At 40.3% G+C, this 21,593-nt stretch overlaps 1 protein-coding gene across 8 annotated transcripts in view; it reads left to right on the top strand.

Moving 5' to 3' along the window:
• ZMIZ1 (zinc finger MIZ-type containing 1) overlaps positions 1-21,593 on the top strand; it is a 371,096-nt gene that overhangs the window by 294,389 nt on the left and 55,114 nt on the right. For 6 of the 8 annotated variants that reach the window (XM_042457113.1, XM_042457112.1, XM_042457114.1 and 3 more), the window contains 2 exons: positions 16,224-16,292; positions 21,084-21,198. In XM_042457113.1, the coding sequence (XP_042313047.1) occupies positions 16,224-16,292; positions 21,084-21,198 (184 nt within the window). The remainder of the gene's footprint in view (positions 1-16,223; positions 16,293-21,083; positions 21,199-21,593) is intronic. The other 2 variants (XM_042457115.1, XM_042457116.1) reach the window with 1 other exon arrangement.

Genomic DNA, 21,593 nt, shown 5'->3' on the forward strand with positions numbered 1-21,593 from the left:
TTATTACTGAATAATTATTTAATTCTCAAATGAAATAGCACAATAGTACAGTCTCTGAAATGTTTTATGGCCCTGGGCTACAGTATAGATTAATTTTGGGGGGTTTGGGGGGCATGTGTTTAGAACAAACTTCCCATTTTCTCTTTGGGAAACTTACTGGATTTATGAAATAATACTTCAGTTTAAGGGAGGGATTTATGTTAGCCTGATATTAAATATATATCACAGAGTGAAAAAAGAAAGCTTTTGAATTTATTCTTTGCATTTATATTTCACATTGTAAATGTTCAAAGCATCTCCTATATATTATTTAAATAATTCCTTCAGTCAACCAATTTATTAGAAACAAGGCTGGGCATGTGGTGGTTTGCCTGAGGCCATCTATAAAGTTTGTTGCATAGGCAGAATTTTGAACCAAGGACTTCCTGGCTCATAGTTCATACTTGTAGCAGCTACCCTACATCAGCTGCCTCATGCTCTTTCCATATGTGCTGGGAATAATAGGGGGAGAGGTAAAAGTACTGGTTGCAGTGCCATTCATTTGGGGAAAAGAACAAGCTACTGATAAATGTTGGAGAAACAAATGTGGAATTAATTGATAGCAAATAATTACAGTATAATTTTCTGATAAGATCTGAGTTTAATTGTGATTTAAACAAGGTGGATGATGTTTTCATACACATGCCAAACTTGATCCTAATATAAACAAGAACAGCTTCGTTTGTAGTCACCCCATACTTTGTACACTTGTTAAAGTGCTTGTTGCAGCTTGTATAGCACATGGTAATGCTTTGCAGTGTCAATAACAATGTCTGCAAATACACAGCTGCTCTTTGCAGCTTTTTTGGTTATCACAAGTCTTATTTGGCTCCTTATCTTCTATCATCCCCAGTTTTGCCTTCAATATTAATTAAATGGCAGTTTTGTAACTGCCAGTGGTTGTATTAGAATGGTTTCATAGAGCAATCAAAACTGATTAAAACAAACAGACGAGGCTTTACAAAATACAAGTAATTTGATTCCAGAGGTTGATAAAATTAAACAAGATCAAATTAACTGCTAATTCAGTTAGGGGAAGGGAGTTTTATTATTAATTAGAATTATTACCATTATTTGACATCAGTGCAGTTCCTCTCAAAGAGGTGGTTGGTGGTTTGGGTTTTTTGTTTGCTTAGTTTGATGTTCCTTCATCAAAAAAGGAATTCCTAAGATTATATACATTAAATCTGAACTGGAATTGTTACTAATAATAGTAACAATTATTTAAAAATACAGGCAAAATAATGAACTAATAATGCCACTTTAACTACAGTTAAGTTAAAGTCTTCCAATTTTAAAAATGAATTTGCACTGTTTGTATAATTATGATGTACAGATTTTTATTTCAGTTGTGGTTACAGATGTATTTCATATTCAGAAGGCTTTTTCTGTTTGTATGAATTTTAATTATCAACTTTAAAGTTATTTCAAAGTTAGTGACATTTATTAAATAACAAAAATATGGGAGTCCTTTTTGAAGTTATAACTTCAGTAAGTAATAAAATAATTGTGCTTGTCTAGGAGTTCATGGCCTGTACTTCCTTTCAGAATAAATTTAGTCAGTATCTCCAGGTCAGCAATCTCTGTAGGGTTTGTTTTTTTTTTCATCCATGAAATAATAGGTGGAATCTCTTCAGTTTTGCAACATTTAGCCCAGGCTACAGGCCTATCAATTTATAACCAACAAGGTCCTGCAAATTTTTATTCAGAGTTTGTAACAAATTTGCCCAGTTTCATTTATAGGAAAAATAAGACTCTTTTTTGTTTTAAAGAAACGAGATAACGCTGTACTTAAATGTAGTGTCACTTTTTAATTTATATCATACGCATATATGGAAATGTATGTATTCATTGCATTATAGATAGTAATAAGGACATGAGAGCTGGTGTAGTGTAGTTGGATTACAATACTGGAGATCAGAGTTCAGTTCCTTGTTCAGCCATGGTAACCTACTGGGTGACTTTGGGTGAGTCACACACACTCAGTCCCAAAAAATCCCATTATAGGTTTACCTTAGGGTCACCATAAGCCAGAAATAACTTGAAGGCACACAATAACAGGAATGACTTATTACTAGATGGCATCAATTTTAAGATGGAGCCTGCTTTGTAGCAAAATACATTTCTGAGTGCAGGTCTCATCCATACAGTTTTGGCATCAGCCACTAATGCAGTTGCAGGGAGAAATCTTTCTAATAACCTTGGCCATGTTACAATACTGTTAAAGAATTCAGTTACGCTGCATACAAATATCAGATAAATCATAATTGCTGTGTCTTTGCAATGTAAGTATTAAATCAGCTTACATTCTGGCTGTGATTCAGAATAAAGGTAACCTTTCAGAGGTTTAGTTTAATATTTTAGTTTGGAAGGCAAGGATTTTCCTGGACTAAGCATTCCAAACATATACACAAGCTTTATGAACACTTTGTTTGGGACTAGTATGCTACCATGTTGGTTCCAGGCCTGGTAAAGCATGTACAAGTGTTACAGACAGAAGTGCAGATTTAAGATCAGGATATTCATTTTGGTATAGCCAGCTAATTTGTATATACAGTGGACCCTTGTTATACACTGGAGTTTGGTTCCAAGATCCCCTGTGTATAACAAACTCTGTGTATGCTCAAGTCCCATTAAATATAATGACATAGCAAAATGGTGTCCCTTATAAAAAATAGAAAATCAAGGTTTGATATTGGAAATTTATACTTTTTTTGAACATTTTCAAACTGTGTATGCTTGAATCCGTGTATAAAAATCCATATATAAGAAGGGCCGAATGTATAGTTATGAGTCAAAGTAATTTATTGAAAATCCTTCATCAGAATCACCACTGCAGTGATTTTTTCGAGGATTGTTATCAAAAAAATAAAGAGCATCATGCGAATTAAAGAACTCATCAGTTATTTTCAAGGATTGCCCATCTGATCAGTACAAAAAGCATCCCCCTTACTCTCTTAAACTTTAGGAGCGTCACCACCTAGCTAAATCTGATTGGCTACATGTTTTTATGTTATCATCATACTTAGTTTATGAGTGTCACTTTGTTAATATCACTTGGATAGAAATAAAGAAAGTTACACCAAAACAGCATTGGGCTAAGGGATGGGTGCCATGAAATAGCAATAAAGGGAAAATTAAGCCTGGGGAGTGGGTGGTCAAGATTGTGACAGTGTGAAGCCTCCAAGACTTTGGTAGTTGCTTAATCCTGTGTTATATACCTATAAATTATAATACCTGGGTAGAGTTTAGCATGCTGAAGATACTGGGAATCAAGTTATGAGAAGGTGACCATAATCCCCATTAGATCAGACTCAAGAGAATAAGAGGGTGGAGCCCATGAGGTAGGATATGGAGCCTAGTGGGAGAGGACATTTGGCTCAATTTGGAACCTGAGGTGTAAATGGGTTAGGTTTAACAGTTAATGCACTCAGTGGCTAAGGCCTCCTTGGCAAAATTATGGCAGAGGGATTATTCAAGGCCAAGGGCTACCCCAAATTTATTGACTTCAATGTGAACAAGCCACAGTGAACTAGTCTTAGGCATACTGGCTGTGCTAAATGTATGACAGGCAGCTTTTATATTTAATTGCACATATTTAATTACATTTTGATGACACCAGAGCAGTTTAATAAGTAAAGGGGAAAAAGCATGGTTAGCTATTGGGTTAGTTATAGTGTAATAACCAATGTATTAGTGTGACTCAATTAATAACAGTCTCTGCATATAAATGGTACTCAGTTACATGGTATGTTTACCTGCAAAAATAGTCCATATTCTACAGTTATCCACTTAAACAGTGAATTAGGAATTAGTTGTACAAGCAGGCAAAGCTGTTTGCATGCCCAGAAAGTTAGAATTAAGATGAGATATAAGGTGCCCAAATCTAGGCATCCACATTTTTCCATTTCAAGACTAAAACCTAATGAGAGCAAGCATATTGTAGTGGATAGTGTATTGGATTGGTCATGGAGATCAAATCCATACTCAGCCAGGAAGGTTAATGAGTGATCTTGGATCAGTCATACTTAAAAGCCCAGCCTGGCCTCACACATAAGCATGAGTTACTCCCTATGTATGCCATCTTGACCTCCTGAAAAGGCATAATATTAATGTGACAGAAATGTGATAATACATTTTGGGAAACAATTGATTCCGATTTTTTAAAAAACGATGTCATGTTATCAGATTAATCAAAGTTAATTCAACCATAGAACAAGATTGTATTTGAGAGAGATAGAGAATATGTGTAAGTAAACTCAGGGGTTGTACAGACAGCCCAACGGGCGGTTCTGTGCCGTCCCTGGAAGTGCTGGATTGGGGACACAGCAACCGCACACCACGACCCCAACCATACAAGAGGCACTATAAGCACCCCAGCAATGCATTATGATGCCCCTTGTGCACAGTGCCATTTGGGTGCTGTGCATGAGGGATGTCATGGCATGCACCATCTGGACAGGCATATGGCATGATGGCAGCTGGGCGGCGATAGTGGGGCTTTGAGCATGTAAACGCTCAGCCCTACCTCAGCTCTAGTTCACCTGCAGGCTGGTACAAAGTGCCGGTCTGTAGAGGCTCTCAGTTAACTGCCTGTCTGTCGTTTTAAAGGAAGCTATTTTTGACACTCTTTGAACATGCATATTTCCTGGCTCTTGAGAATTGCAAGTCCATCCAGCCCCTCATTCACTCTGCTTGCTATACCTTCTCTGATGGAGTCTCCCTTTAGATCATCTTTCAGCTCCCTGGGTTCTGTGCAGAACCTTTATTTCCCCCCCCCCCATCCTCCTCCTTGTCTTGGAGGCACAAAAAAAGGGGGGGGGGAGACAGAAGTGTTTCTATAGCTCCTTTCCTGATTGTTGTAGCAATTGCTGACCTCCAGGCACTATGAATAAACAGCAAAGCTGGGAACAAAAGGATTCTTCTGGCTGCCATTATCTCACATTAACATAGCAGAGGCACTGCAGTGTGAACAATGCAATTCCCATTCACCGATAATCAGCAAGTTCCTGGGCTTTTGGATTACCAAGGCAACAGGCAATGATAGAAAACTGGGTGGGTGTCTTGGTGTTGTTGTTCTTTTAAAAACCATTCTTATCCTTGTAATTATTGAAGGATCAGTTGGATAGCAAATCCTAGCTATACTGATGAGTAAAACTAAAATTTATGTCAGTCTCCTTAACTGGGGGTACACTGAGAAATGTCTTTCAAATGCTGGCACATGGATGAAACAGGGCTAACTGGTGTACTGTATTATGAAATACAATAAAGATGAATTTGCATATATCAAGCTGCAAATTATTGCAAGGCACTTTTAGCATCTTAGAGAAAAAGGTAACAGGTAGAATGTTCATAACAGGTGGATTTTGCGACTGTCATGTAGGGCTGTAACAATGTATTTATGTGCATAGTAGTCTGCCTGACATTACAATGGGGATTACAGTGACATTACAATGGGGATTACAGTGACATTTCAATGTGTGACATTACATTGGGGAGGGGAGAAGTTAATAAGAATTGGCGATTCCATATCATAGGTTAAAGAGCAATAATTTATTCTGTCTCTTTAGGAGCTGGAGCACATTGTCAGTAACTGATCTTCTCATTTTCAGCATCGCTTTGTTATCTTTTGCCTAGTACAGTATGCTGTTTCTGCTCGTGCATGCATAGTTTTCATACGCAACAAAGAGTATAAGATGAAGTTGAGCTGTACGTGTCGCCTGAGAATGCTCAGAATTAATTTGTGAACACCAAGGGCTTGAGATACATCAGTTGAAAGAGGACTTACCCCTTTAGGCTAGAGGCCCATGTGCCATAATTGCAAATTGTTTTTGCAAGTTCCCATGATTTTAAAGTGGTGGCATGAACAAATTCTGTTTAAGAAGTGCAAGTGCTTGGATGGTGAGAATTGTCTTGCCCTTTGGGATCATAATCCACTCACATTGTAATTCTTAAGAAAACTTTGATCTCATCCATGATCTAAACTGAAAACGGATCAGGTTTTGGTATCTGATAGCATTTTACCCCAAAGCTAACCATACTAGCTGCATTTGTATGGCATATTAAAGCATTGTTTCATGCAGTAGTGGAGCACAGCTCACAGGCCACATGCAGCCCCTGTCCAAGTATTGCTGGAAAAGGTTCCTCTAAACCCTCTGAGGGACAGTGGGGACAAGATTTGTTAGATGTGGGGTAGTGGTGGCAGTTTTAGGTCAAGGGGGACCATTTTTCATAAATTGGAAGCTTCTCTAGTGCTCATGATTAACCATAGTTAGCCATCCATATATAATACAATGTGTCTCATCTTTGACCATGATTATTTCCAAACAAGGTAAATATAAAAGTTGTCTCCTAGACTAATGGTTACTCCATGTAAGATATCAGAAGGGCTGCCAGACCCAGAAAACCCATAGGAGTGAGGACAACCACACAAAGGGAAGGTATTTTTATTATACATCAGAGAAGTCACAGGCAGAATAGGGAAACTGGTAAGGAAACACAGCCTCTAAATGACATACAAACCAACCAAGAAAATCCAGCAAATGCTGCGCTCAGCAAAGAACAGGAGAGATCCTCTCATGACGACCATGCAGCTGTGGACAAATCTGCATAGGGACCATGAAACGCAGTGTTCACAAGGAACATGAGAGATACTGCAGACACGGAGGCTGAACAGACTGACACGATACACCGGCTTGGGGGTGTGGCATTGGAACGACGCACACCCCAATGCCACCCAGGCCGGCTTCATGCCGCCTGCCAAACCAGATGGTGGGCAGCGCTGGGACAATCCTGCGGCACGGCGATTATGTGCCACACACCACAGAAATGTGAATGAGCCGCTGATGCAGTGAAAGGGGTGCTTTTTTCCATCCCAAAAAGGAGAAGCTTTTGACGCTGCAGCATGTGGTTGTTGTGGCCCTGATTCAGCTTTCTCTGGGCTGGCTTCAAGCCACCCTTCAGGACAGTCTGTTTCAGCCCTGGGTCAGCCAGAAAAATCAGCAGTGGCAGAACACATTATAAGCCATCCTGGGCATAAAATGCTATTTGAAAACACGGAAATTCTGGACCATGCCAACAACTATCAGGTCATACTGCACTGGGAAACCATTGAAATTCACAAACACCTGGATAACTTCAAAAGGAAAGAAGAAACCCTTAAAGTAAACAAAGGCCCAGTACATACTGGCCTTTCAGGCACCCTCGTCACATGCGAGGGTTGCCTGGGGGGCGGAGCGCGCACACGCACTGCAACCCTCGCACGTGACAAGGGTGTAAAAATGGCGGCGCCTTGTTTACACGGGTGCCGCCATCGTTACATAAGTGCCGTGTGGCGTCCACATGGCACTGCACAGCACTTACATAATGAGTGCGCCACTGGCGCACTCATTATGCCACCATTGCGGGTTCTTTTTCCGCTGGCAGGAAGCCTCACTATTTGGTGGCTAAGGCTTCCCTCTGGTAGAAAAACAGGCACCGACAGGCTGCCCTTTTTAGGCAGTCTGTACCACGCCAAAGTTTGGCTACCAGTCCTGAAAAACACCAAAATCAAGACCCAGCAAATACAAGTGAAAACCACCCAGGGTGAGGGGGGTTTCCCAGCAGACAATGGATCACTAATTAAATAGACACCCTGAGGCCTTGCCATTCACCAACAGGCCAACATACAGATTAACATGTAAATCACTTCCTCACAACCAAGGGTCACACAGTCTGTATACCTCACTCACTTCCACGCCAGCTTTCTCTGGATAAACTCTTCCAGAACACAGCCACATAGCCTGAAAACCCCACAAAAAACTATGGATGCTGCCCGTGAAAGCCTTCGACTTCACACTGAACCCCAAACTCTGTAGGCTGTATCCATTATTGTATGCTGTCTGTGTATATGCTTTTGCCATCTCACTTACTCCCATCTTAACCTCCCCTCAGAGGGTTGTTGTCAGAATAAAGAGGATAAGAATCATAAAGAGCTTTAGAAAGTATAAAATGCTATAGAAATAATTTCTTGATATTAGAACCATAAATCCTGTGTTTGAAGATTAAACAAACAGCTTGTGAAAGAAGTATGAATGAGATCCACTGAGTCTCCAGCTTACATAGGTTTATTCAAACACTCCCGTGATTCATTGGCATACTCTGAGAAAATAATTTCCTTTGGCAGTTCAGGTGCAGAATTGCCAAATTGCCTTTATTTTTGTTTGTCTGTTCCTTCTACCACCTTGTTCTTAAACATGATTCCTCCAATTTATACTACCATGAGACTGACGGTTCTTGAAATGAGGGGCTTTTAAGCTTATAGGACATTCATTCAAAGCAGACCAAAAGAACTATGATTATCCAAAAAATCCTAAAAGTAGCATAAAGAAAATGGGAACAACAATTGGATGGGGGAATAAACTGTATTTTTAAAGGGCATGCTGAAGTTCCCACTGCAACACATCATTGCAGTATGGCACAATTAACCTGGAATATTTTGCACTTGACACAAACACTCCCTTTGATTGCAAGGTTTTCATGTACTGCGTGTGGGGCCTCCAATATGTCCCCTATTAGCAACATTTTACTAGTTGATTACATACTTTTGACTTTCAGTTTTTAAATCTGTCATTTGTGAGTCAAAGTGAAGTATATGCTTTCATGTGCAAACTTTGGCTGTTGTTAATGTCAGCAGAATTTCAGGGAGGTAAGAATAGAAAACAGAATTATCCCATGCATTTCCTACTTGCATCACTAAAACTTCCACGAAAGAACTTCACAATGGATTATGCCCCGGCCACTTTCACATTGGGCCTCATAGTGCTGTAGGCTTTGTTATTTTTGTTGTTAGCTGCTCTTGAGTCAACCCCAATGCATGGCGACCCTGTAGATGAGACATCTCCAAGACCCTCTGCCCTTAATTGCTCTGCTTAGGTCCTGTAGATCCAGGTCCATGGTTTCCCTGATTGAGTCTATTCATCTGGCATGTGGTCTTCCTCTCTTTCTTCTACCCTCTGTCCTTTCTAGCATTAATATATTTTATAATGAGCCCTGTCTTCTCATGATGTCACCAAAATATGACACCCTCGATTTAGTCATCTTAGCTTTCAGGGAGAGTTCAGCCTCAGTCTTTTCAAGGACCCATTTGTTTGTCTTTTTGGCTTTCTGCAGTATCCTCAGCACTCTTTTCCAGCACCACATCTCAAATTAGTTGATTTTCTTTTTATCCACTTTTTTCACAGTCCAGCTCTCACACCCATAAATAGTGATGAGGAATACAATGGCTCAGATTAGTCTAACTTCAGTACTCAGTTGTATATCGTTACTCTTTAGGATTTTGTCAAGTTCTTTCATGGCTGCCCTTTCCAATCCTAGTCTTCTTCTGATTTCTTAACTGCAGTCTCTGTTCTGATCAATGTTGGATCCAAAGTACAGGAAATCTTTTAACTATTTAGTTTTCCTCAGCATTCTGGTGAACCAGACCTACTGTCAGGAGGCCGAATGAGCTGATGTCACAGAGGGTTTGTTGCTGTCATGTGCTTCAAATCAGCTCTGACTTATGGCGACCCTATCCTAGGCACCACCAGCCTATAGGAAAAATCTTCTCTGCCCACCCCAGTATAGCAGTCATGCTATACTTATTAACAAAAAGAACTCGACAAGATAATTTTATTACTATTCTTATAATTAGCTTTATAGGGCACTTTTGAGGGTAAACAGCCACATAAAACAAATTACAATTAATTTAGAATACAAACTACATAAGCAAACACAAGGAACAATATTCAACACTTGAATCATTAAACTACCAAATACAATTTAGCAATTATAATTATTTTTCTTCTGGAGTTGCTAGCCTCAGACAGGCAGTACAACCAAACACACACCATATAATCCTGACTTTTAAAAAAAGTTACAGACCTAAATAAATTTGTTAGTTTCAGTTAGACACATGTTGCTTTACTATACTGGATATATAAACCCATGGCTGCAAATAAACCATGCCCCTTAATCATGACATAAGGTAGGATACTCCAATCTATTGTTTGTGGAGTTTGAACTTTCACTTTAGCTACACACACGTGAACTATTAAGCTGAAAGTGTTACAGGGCATCAATTTACATGTGCACCAGTGATCTCATACATTTTTTAAAAACACTATTTTTCCCCCAATATTTTGCCATGACCAAATGTCAGTCTGCTCCAAGATGTATTGTCACTATTAACATTCTTTTCAGATAAGCAAAATAAGGGGTCCTCCTCACATTTTGGCAGAAGAGAGGAATTTAAAAGGAGAAGAAGAAAGTAAAAGAGAAGATTTGACAGGGAGAAAGGTAGAATGTGTAAAACTGAAGCCTCAGCTTTTTTCCCCGTATGAATGGAAAACGTTAGCAAAATGAATTGATTTGGCAGTGATGGATAAGTTATCTTCCTGGCAGCTTGTATGTCTTTCCTGATTTTTCATTAAGTACTTTTGGAGTTCCCAAAACACAGCGAAAGCCACTATAAATTAAAAAAAAAAGTCTCCACAGTCTCTTGGAGGACTAAATAGTGGCAAAACCTGTTTTTCATACTCCTGATGTAGTATTATGGATTGAGTCTCCCTTCTCTGGAATTCCAAAATTTGAAATTTTGCAAAAACGACAGCTTTTTTCAAGGGCAGGTGAGATAGTGACACCTTCGCTTTCTGATTGTTCAGTGTACAGTACACAAACTTTGTTTCATGCACATAATTATTTAAATTATTATATAAAATTACCTTCAGGTTATGTGTATAAGGTATGTATGAAACATACATAAATTTTGGGTTTAGACTTGGGTCCCACCTCCAGGATACCTCATTATGTACGTACATGCAAATGCAGATTTTCCAACATCCAAAAATAAAATCCAAAACACCTCTGGTCCCAAGCATTTCAGATAAGGAAGACTCAACTTGTACATGACAAGTTGCAAACCAAATGCCTTCTTCTGCAAAATTGCTAACAACATTTTCTCAGCAGCATGGGAGTTAATGTATGTTTTTTTTCCAAATGGTACCTCTAATAATGTTTGAAATCAAGTGATCTGAGAAGAGTAACTTCCTAACTAGTGCCACCACCAGCCCTTCCCCCAATGTTGCTATTGTAAAGTTTTGCATTGGCAACTGTTTCGCATGAACAAGGTTCCTATCAAAACTTGAGTAGTTCTAGAAAGCACTGCTAGTGTTATAAGGGTATCTGATATCAGATCCTGCTTCTGATACTGCTATCATAACATTTAATTGTATCCTTTTGCAATGAGATGTGGTGCAGAGTATTCCAGGACTTTACATAATTCAGTCTCTGAATGTGTTTTTTGAGCATAAGCAATAAGAAAGATTTTGAAGGCTTCTTCGTCCAGTATTGGGTATGTGCAAAGGCACCTATGCTATAAAACAGTGGTGGAGAACCGTACTGGGACAGGGTAGAGATTCTTGCCCAGCCATCTGCTGGCCAGGTCACATAAGATGCCATGACTACATCCTCCTAACATTCTTGGGTCCCCAGCCAAAATGTTAGGTGGAGTGTTTTCACCTAGCACTTTGGCCAGGTACCCTTCCTTGTGCAGAAACAGAAGGAACTAAGCTCTTTGATAAACAGTACTTGCAAATGCCATATGGAAAATGCTGACAGAAATAACAGTGGTTCCTCCCCATCTCCCAACCCAAAGCTTACAAAGTTCATGACTTGGGGAGGGGGGGGAATTGCAGCCTCTTTCTATTGGTTTCCCCCTTGTATAGACCAGAAATGCCACTGTTATTGCAGTAAGGGCTCTGATGTTTACACATGGTGTTAGTCCTTTGTTTGTTGCTGTATAATGAATGGAATGGCCCTCAGCTATCATCAGTAAATTTCAGTAATATGTAGATAGAACAGGACATAGACATAAAGTTCATGATTATTTAAAAACTTTCTTTAGGCAGAGTTTTGATACAATCTAGTTTAAGATAAGGGCCCGTTACATACGGGCCAGAAAGTACGCGCAGAGCGCGTACTAGGGTTAGAAAGGGGCGGTGCTTCCGCACCCCCTAACCCTAGTGCGCGCTCTGCACGCACAAAATGGCGACGGCTGTTCCACACGGCCGCCGCCATGAGGATGTCCTGACCGCACCACCTCTATACAGGGCAGCGCGGACGTGACGTCCTCGCTCCACGCCAGGGTGCTTAGTGCGCCCTTAGCGCGGAGCAGGAAGGAGCTCCGTTTCGGAGCTCTTTCCTGGTTTGGTCCGCTGGGTGCAGCCTTCATACGGCTGCGCCCAACAGACCAAAGGAGAAAGGGACCAAGCGGCCCCTTTCTCCTCCTCCCCGCCGCCGCGGGGTGTCCTTGGGGCTTGAAGCCCCAAGGACACCCCTTTCCAGGCTGCGGGGAAGCGGCCTTTTGCCGCTTCCCCGCAGCCTGAAAAGCGGCAGATCAGGGCCTCAGCGGCTGCCGTCCTGGCCACTGAGGCCCCGATACACCGGGGAAAGGGGCGGGTGCAGCCCGCCCCAAACAGGCGGTCTGTAACCTGCCAATGTTTATTAAAATGGTCTTCACGCTTATAGCTTCACAAAGTCTCTCCCCCCCCCCCCCATCATTACTTTTTATAGCAATAGAATTCAGGCTTAGCAGGTCCAGATGTTGTTGCTTTGAGAACAAAAGGTAGCAAAGTAGACCATCAACAGATCTTATTGTTACCTATTTATCCTATCTTTCCTCCAAAGAGGTCAGAGCTGCATTTATAATTTCTATCCCCTTAGTCCCACAAATACCACTGTGAATTAAGTTAGGCAGAGAGATGGTGACAGGCTGAAGATCATACAGGAAGCGTCATACTGCATCATGATTTTTAACATGGTTTTCTCAGATTAAAAATCCAACACTAAGCATTATATCATGCTGACCCTTTTCAGTGTTAACTGGACACTGGGTATGTGTAAGTCTTAGGCTGTATCCGCACTGCAGAAATAATCCTGTTTGACACAACTTTAACTGCCCTGGCTCAATGCTGTGGAATTCTGAGATTGGTAGTTTTGTGAGATATTTAGCCTTCTTTCTCAGAGAGCTCTGGTGCCACAACAAATTCCAGGATTCCACAGCATCAAGCTGTGGCAGTTACTGGATTATTTCTGCTGTGCCGAGGCAGCTTTATCCAATTACTAGTCCCAACTAGATTAAACTCATTGAATCAATTACTGAATACTAGGTAATGTGTGTAAATCCCATTGATCCAGTGGGTCCACTCTAATTGGTACTAGCAATTGGACTGTCACACCTCATTGATTCCTATGTCTTATGTTTCATAATGAAGAGAGGTATTTCATAATCCCTTGGGCCATGTGGTATCCCTTTGGCTTGGACATTCTTTTACAGCTTTTACACTCTAGCATTTAACTTGGTTCAATCCCTTGCCTCTGTTTACCTCAGTTCTTTCTCTCTACCCTAACCTCCCATACTGATTTCCCCCTATCCATCTCTCAGTTAAGGCGATGGACTATTGCTCAGTGACTTTTGCATGCAGAAAGTATCAAGATTGAATTCTTAACATCTCCACCCCTCATGTTAACAGGTCAGCCTCTGTTTGAAACTTCAGAGTGTGGTTGACATCAAGTGTAAACCATATGAGGCAAGATGAATCTGTGGTAAAAATCAAATTTACATGCTCATATTCCTAAACTAGTCTGACACACACATCCTCCAAGTCCAAGTCATGAATATCCTCTCTCTTTTGCTCCTGAGAGAGGCTCAGCTCTCCTGGAAACCCAGTACAGATTAGGAATTAGGCCTTTAAAAGTTCTTTGGACTCCAGCATTTGCACAAGCAAGCGAATCTCAGACACTATGACTTGATTTTTCACAGAACTGTGGATTGACTGTTGCACTTTTCAGTGATTTTTATTACGAGCATTATTTATTTCCATGTCAGAGATGATAACCATTTAATGCCCTGCATTGTGACAGCACTGAGAGATTAATAATGGTTTTAAAAGAGAGGGGTCCTTCCAAATTTAAAATTCCTCATGCATCCATTCACATAGTCTGCAGATTAAAACATCACATCCAGTATTTCTCTCAAAGCTTTTACCTGTTTTGCGGCAAGCCTATGTAGGAAGATAGGAATGCCACCAAAAACAGCATCCCTGATTCAACGTCTTTCCTATTATTCTTATAAACCAGTGGTGGGCATGCTTCAGAGAACTATACCACCCCATTTTTGGGCACCTCTAGAGATCTGCAATGCATCATCACAAACAGTATTTCAGGCAAATGGAAATACTTGAGGCATTATTGAGGCAAATGGAAGTATCATTTCCAGTTGATTTTCAAGCCATGGGGATGGGGTGTATCAGGATGGGGATCCCCCCAACACCATTCTGCAGCCTTAAAAGAGGATTTTAAGTATATATGTTGTGCTTTCTGCCAAAAAAAAAAAAATCTGACTGGGTTTTTTGGGAGGAAGGAGTTTGCAGGGCTGGTGGGAGTCCAAAAGGACACATCAAACCTCCAAATGGGTGACACACAGTACAACCCATAGGCTTCAAAATTCCCACTCCAGGCATAATAGGTAAGGACAGTGACCTTGCATCATAGTGTCATCAGGGACGTAGCCAGGATTTTAGGATGGGGGGGGGGGTCCAGACTAAGTGCCACCATTATAATGGGGCTTGGGTGCAGCAGCGCAGCAGCACACACCATTCATTTTTCTACATTGTTAATTCATATTGTTAGTGACTATGGTTCTGTTGCAGGCAAGACAAAACTAGATTTCAGTTTTTCTAGATTCCAGGCAAGACAAAACTAGATTAAAAGTTTAGGCAGTCTAGGGGTGTAGGTCATTAGAGTCCAAACAAATATTTCAGGAAAGGGAAATCCAGAGGCATTTCCAAGTTAAACATGAGCTGACTCAGTAAAGTAGGAGAAGAAAACTGGCCTCATGAGCTAATGTGGATTGCAGAGGTCTTCTCTCTAACACCAGAGCTTCTTCTCCAAGCACATGATTAGAGTTTAGAAATAAGAATCTATATAAAGCATTGGAAGAATTTAGATTGAAGTGAGCTCTTGTTTGCTGTTGAGAAGATTTTGCATGGAACAAGAATTCTTGTATGTAGATGGGAAAGGTTTGTCATGCCTGAAAGAAGCTAACTGATAAATTGCTCATGTCACTTCCCCATATTATTTTGGACTCTCCACCCACTGTTTCAATGCAGTCCCCCGAGACATCAATTTTACTTCTACGTAAAGATGTCAAGCAAGAAAACTGGCAGGAGCAAAAGGGAGCTACAGCAACTACATAAACATGATTCTAACACCTTTCCCTATGTGAGATTAGGTTTACATCCCTAAAGTCACAGAGCTCCAGCCAGGGCTCAGTTGCAGTTCGTTACAGACACTCAAGCAGAAATTCCACTTGTAGCCTTTCTCATGAGAAGTCTTACATTTGTGAAAAGTCTTTCTTTACAAGTGGTCACTCTTTCATATGATCCCTGAACTATCCTGTGTCCTTTGATGGTGGTGATCTCTTAGTTTGGAAGGGTTGCTTCCCTTCCAACTTTGAAGTGGCACACTTCACTTCTTGCAGTCTCTGTGTATGTGAACCCCAAGGGTTCAGGCCCAGCCTGCTTCTATGTGTGTTCTGGCAAAGGGCATTCTCGGTCATCTTTCAGGATTCCTCTAGTGAGACATGATGGCTTATGGCAAGGGTAAGGAGATGCGCATGATGTCATGACATAGGATAAGAGATCCTGTGTGTTACAGCAGAGAACCCAACGTGAAAATGGTATTTTCAGTGGCATCCCCATACCTCCCATATTGTAACATCTCTCATCATACCAGTTTCTGGTTTGTCAGTTATGATAGAACAGAATGTTAGCACGTATTTAGCTTTGTGTTTAGGTAATGTGAATACTTTATTTGTTGGGTTGTAATAACAGACTTCTATTAAAGAGTATTGCCATTTAAAATAAAATTGAATTGTAACAGAAGTCAGGTGAAGTAGGCTGTAAGTCAGGAAAGCTAAGGTGTGTATGTGTATGAATGTGTGTATGTCTGTCTATTGCCTGGAAGAGTTTTATGTGAAATATAGCCTCAAGATCTAGATGGCATCAATGTGAGGACCAGATAAGTAAATGCAGAACAGGGTAATCAATGTACATTGTTAGGGCTTTCAATTTTTATTCTGGACCTACACTTTCCCTTCTGATTCATAGGTGCATATGTGACGGCTGCCATCTTGACAGACCCCAGAGATTGAAACGGGGACCTCCAGAACTGAAAGCGTGAGTCTCTACAGCTTGCGCTAAAGAGCCAGGCTCTGAAATAGGCTGTAAAAGACTCCCTTGTGCTCTGTGGATCAGCCTCAGAGAGGGATAGCTGATATCAACAGATAATTTACCTGTAGCCAGTAGTTGCCAGGTTTTTTCACTGCCTTTTGAACATTAGTAATATTCTGCAGTGCTCTCTTCTCTAATAACTATAAGCTGCATTTGCGGCTTTTGATAAATAGCTTTTTAATGTTTCAATGATACAGTGGTAGCCCGATACATTTTGTTGTTTGAGGCCCAAATGCCTTCCCACCCCCAGGTCAATGTTCTTAGTAGCCAAGGTTGTCAAGTTATTTTGACACCTGTTGCAGACAGTCCCATCAAGCCCCTCTGTGTTGAAATAGGGGGGTAAACATAAGAAAAAATGAAGAGATAGTTTGCTGCCCTTACAGGTCTCTGAAAGAGTCACCTGGGGTAGCCTGATTCATTTTGCCTGATGATTGGGCTCCCTGAAATGCTGAAGAAATCCAGAAGACATTGCCTTCACTCTTTTGCCTGCATTACAAATAAGGGATGCAGAAGACAATGTCAGAGAAGAAAGCTGCTTCTAATATTAAGGGAAATAGCAAAGTGGAAACCTGCCAAAGTTACTATGGGACAATTATAGTATTTGTACAAAAAACTGGGTAGGAATGCCTTAAGGTCATGTCACATGGGGTGTCATAGTTAGGTCATAATTAGCTTACTTGCTAATTAGCTTACTTGCTGTTCACCGCTATGATCTTTGGAATAGCAGTATATAAATAAAACAAATTATTATTATTATTATTATTATTATTATGTAATTAACCTACAGCCTGCCCTATCACTCAAGATGGAGTGGAACTTATTCTATAGTACTTCATTAATTCTCACATAGTAACTGTGATGAGATTATTTATTGCTTAGAGATGGAGCATTGACCCTGAGGGAGGGAGAAATCATCCTAGACTATCCACTGAATCCAGAAATAACCAGGGTGGACAGTGGTCCAAGCAGGAGGGCACTAGAGCCCAAAATAGCAGGATGAAATTTCTCCCCCTACTCACACCACAAGATGGGACTGATTGGGGATTTGAACCTAAGGCTCCTATGTTCACAAATCCTGGCGTAACAAGTTTTGCGAAAGTGATGTGCCTGCCCACATTTTAGCTTGCTAATGTGAGACTTCAGCAAATTACCCTTGGGAATATTACATGTTGGCTAAGAATGAGATGAAGAAATTAAGGAAGGGGAACACAGTTAATGTGGGCATTTTAAAGAGGTACTGCAGAATCTGGCAGTGCATCACACTGTGCTTGTCCCTGTAGATACTAGAATGTGCTGTGAATATAATACAAGGCCACTAAATGATTCAGACAGGAACTACACATTGTGCAGTCAGGTTATACTTCTAAAGGTTACCCACCATTTCCCTGACCACTAGTGCTATGAGACTATGGAAGTAGGAATGTTTGTTTGCATCTCCCCACTTCTCCTGCCCAGCAATTTCCATCACCCCACTACTTCCCAACAACATTCTAGACATGAGACAGAAACATGGACCTGAATCTAGCCGGGGGGGAGTTGCTAAAGAGAAAGCATTCCTGCATCTTTGCATCATCAGTAGAGAAGCGGGAGCTAGGAGTTGGAAACTAACTGTTGTGTGTGATTCCCATGAAAGAGGGAAAGTAATGTCTCAGCTGCATCCAAGCAAATGTTTTGTTCCTGATCTTCTAGTTTCATTGTTTTGATTTTTACATGCTTTCTGTTCTGTTAATGGAAGAAATGTTCTTCCGTGCTTTCACAGCATCACAGTGTTCTTTAAAACTGGCATCCTGATTCTCAGCCCATTTACTCAAGGTATCACGTCTAGCCATTCACAATAAAACCTATTTCTGTGTTGCATACTGTGGATTTAGAGCCAAAGAATATAGTCTTCCCTAGACATAGCTCAGTCTGGGTGCAAGGGACTGCTAAGAATAAACAGCTAAGGGCCCATACAGACAGACCCAAATAAAGCTGCTTCGGGTCACTTTGGAAGTATGCTGTTTAAATGACACATCCATCTTAAGAGGCCAGAAGCTGCGCTCCAGTCTTTAGGACTAGAGCGTGGCATTAGTGTGGCTTCTTGCCTCTTAGGATGCATGAATCATTTAGACAGCATATCTCCAAAGTGACCCGAAGCAGCTTTATTTTGGCCTGTCTGTATGGGGCCTTAGAGTAGTATTTTCAAACTTCTGTATTTGCAGCAGCTACATTATAGCTAGACCTAATTATATATCCAAAAAGGCATTCAGATGGTTGTCTTCAGCTTTTTGAGACCACCATAATCCTCATTTGGGAGCCTTTTTAACTATATCTCTTTATCTGTTTGAATGTCTCTTTTTGGAAAACTCCCTAAACAAAAACAAAGAAAATAGTGACGGTGCCAATTGGTGGAGGCCACCTCACATTATTGTAGATATCAATTCATCACATGAAAGCCACATGTGGTGATCTAGGTTAGTAGATCATACATTGAAGCATATTTCACTATGTCCCTTTGAAAGCTCTTGTTCTTGAATATCTATTCAACCTATTTTAAAATGAATAGCTTTGGAGAATTTTGCTTCTGTTCCCACTGCAACCCATTCCCCTCCAGTCATGCAAGATATTCACTGGTAAGGGGTGGCCTTAACACAGAAAACTCTTAACAATGTCTCATATTTAAGATTATGTTACAAAGTCAGTTTATTTTTGCCATTTTTATTGTTGCTTATGTCCTTGTCCATCACTCATTTTCAACAGGTAAGCATTGTTACATCAGCTTAGATGGCAAACTGTTATCATGATTGCTGTGAACAATAGAGACTTCACTACAAACTTTTAAGCACCACAACTATCCCATCCCCAAGCTTTAGAATAATATCTCTGTTGAACAGGCACATTTCCATTATGTGCCCTGCCTGCATTGGTCCCGCAAATTATCCTGCATTAGAAATAATAGCAACAAAAACTAGATGTTTCAACAAACATATATTGATTTTGCTCCAGCACCAGATTTTCAGATGTATATGTATCAATTGCATTTGTATGTGTCCTCTGATAAATTTAATTCGATCCATAAACATCAACCTGCTCAAAACTATATTTTTGCATTCCTATATTAGTGGCTTACACCTATTAATATAATTTTAAAACATATTGTATAAGTGACTGTCAGATAATACAGAGTAGTTACACATGAGAGAAAATGAACACACTATAGCTGATTAGTCTCAGGAAAAATAAATAATTTACAAATGGATATAATGCACAATGGTTGTCGGCATGATCTAGTCACACTGCAATTGCAGCATCCTTCCATGGAAGATTCCAACACAACTTAGCAGAGCTCTGTTTCTCCTCTACTTACGTATGAGTACACTGGCTGTAAGCTAAAATAATAGGAAATATCTGGTCCTCTTTTTGCGTGATTCAAGAGAGGGATACAAGAGATAGGCACAGATCTCTTTTTTTTCTTTAATATCCCTTCAGGCTGATTTAACCCATGCCCATTACATATCTAGACATGCTCAGGGTGGAATTCCCTTGAGCCCTGTTGGACACAGGCCGTTCTTGTAAATCATCTTGAGGTGATTATGACTATTGTTGAGTTTTCTATCACATTTGAGCACACCATAGAGATATCTTTTGGATATGCATATTTTATCTCCATCTCAACCTAACTTCTTATATGAAAAAAGGTTACAAAATGTAAGGAGCAGCTAGATCTTAGATACTGACTATAATTTATGGGAGCAGGTGATCCTGATTAACATCTCATAAAATAAGTAATTTTAATATATTAGGGGTATGGTAATAATAATTGTCATGAGTTTATATAGTGCTTTTGAATGTTCAAAGTGCTTTTTAGGTATTATTATACAGTATACTTACAACAATCCCTATAAGACAGGTTGGTGTTATTATCCTTTAGTTGCCAATGGGCTTGGGTAATGGCTGAAGCTGAGGCTCTTACTGAAGATCACCTAATAAAATAATTGTAATGGCAAAATTCAAACCAGGACTTCTTGGTCCATAGCTGAGTTGTTGCCGTTATTCTACAGCAGCACTCATACAGAACACTATAGAGAATACTGAATCACAGAGAAAACTGATTGATTAACAGTGTTATAGGTGTGCTGCTTATGCATTGTATGCTAGGATGCCCTTTGAATTCTAATTTTAATTCACCCAGTAATTGCTGTTCCTTTAAAGGATTGCTGTGAGCTGGTGCAAGTAGAAAGGTCTGGAGTCTAGACCTGATTGAAATGAGACAAGAGAGCTAAAGCCATGATGGCTCAAGAGCTTAAAAATAAATGACATTGGCAAAGCGAATGTATCCAAGCATCCGCTTTGCTTCATGTGTTGCTTCAGTTGGTAGAAATCCACTTCCAAGAATTTATTGCCTTTTGCTACTTCTGCAGGTAGCAAAAGTGAAACTCTTCATGCTTCAACTAATTTCATTGCCATTCACCTCCATAATCATTGTCATATGCATTTGTGCTTCACTGTCAAATGTATTTCTTCCCTTCGCTGATGCAAAAGCAATTGCTCTCCTTGCAACCAAACAGAAACTATTAACTCTGTAAATGTTATCACTGTCAGGCAGTTCACCAAGCTAGTGTGTTGGATGGGGAATGAATCCACTCAGAAATTAGAAGAGTCCTCTTCCTACCCAGTCCCAGCACTCATTTGAATGATAAAGTATGACTTTATCTCCTATGTGTATGTCTCTCCCCCCCATCCTCTTTCTTGTTGCAGTGATGGGTCGTTTGCTTATGATTCTGTTCCTTGGCAGCAAAACACCAATCAACCCCCAGGCTCCTTATCTGTGGTCACTACAGTATGGGGTGTGACTAATACATCCCAGAGCCAGGTAAGCTTCATTTTGTTGCTCCTTTCCTTGGTAACATTTTTTTCCAGGTTAGATAAGACAGAACCACTACACTACCTGGCACCCTATCAAAAAAGTTTTTTAAAAGTCTGGAAAATGAATTTGGGGATCTTAAAGCCAGCTCAGGGAAGGAACAGTACATGTGTAGCCATGAAGGACTACATAGTAGGTGGACTATCAATGTGTTGCAGCTGGCAAGTTTCATTCAGACCATCTAGAACCTGTTTGTACTTACATATTTCTTCATCTAATTTTGCAAGGCAGTTGTTAGGCTCTCAGATAAGAGTTCATACACCATACCATGTAATGTGAATTAGATCTCCTAACTCAGTGATGGTGAACCTTTTCGAGGCTGAGTGCCCAAATTGCAACCCAAA

This window comes from Sceloporus undulatus, chromosome 3 (genome assembly GCF_019175285.1).
Source record: "Sceloporus undulatus isolate JIND9_A2432 ecotype Alabama chromosome 3, SceUnd_v1.1, whole genome shotgun sequence".
NCBI lineage: Eukaryota > Metazoa > Chordata > Lepidosauria > Squamata > Phrynosomatidae > Sceloporus > Sceloporus undulatus.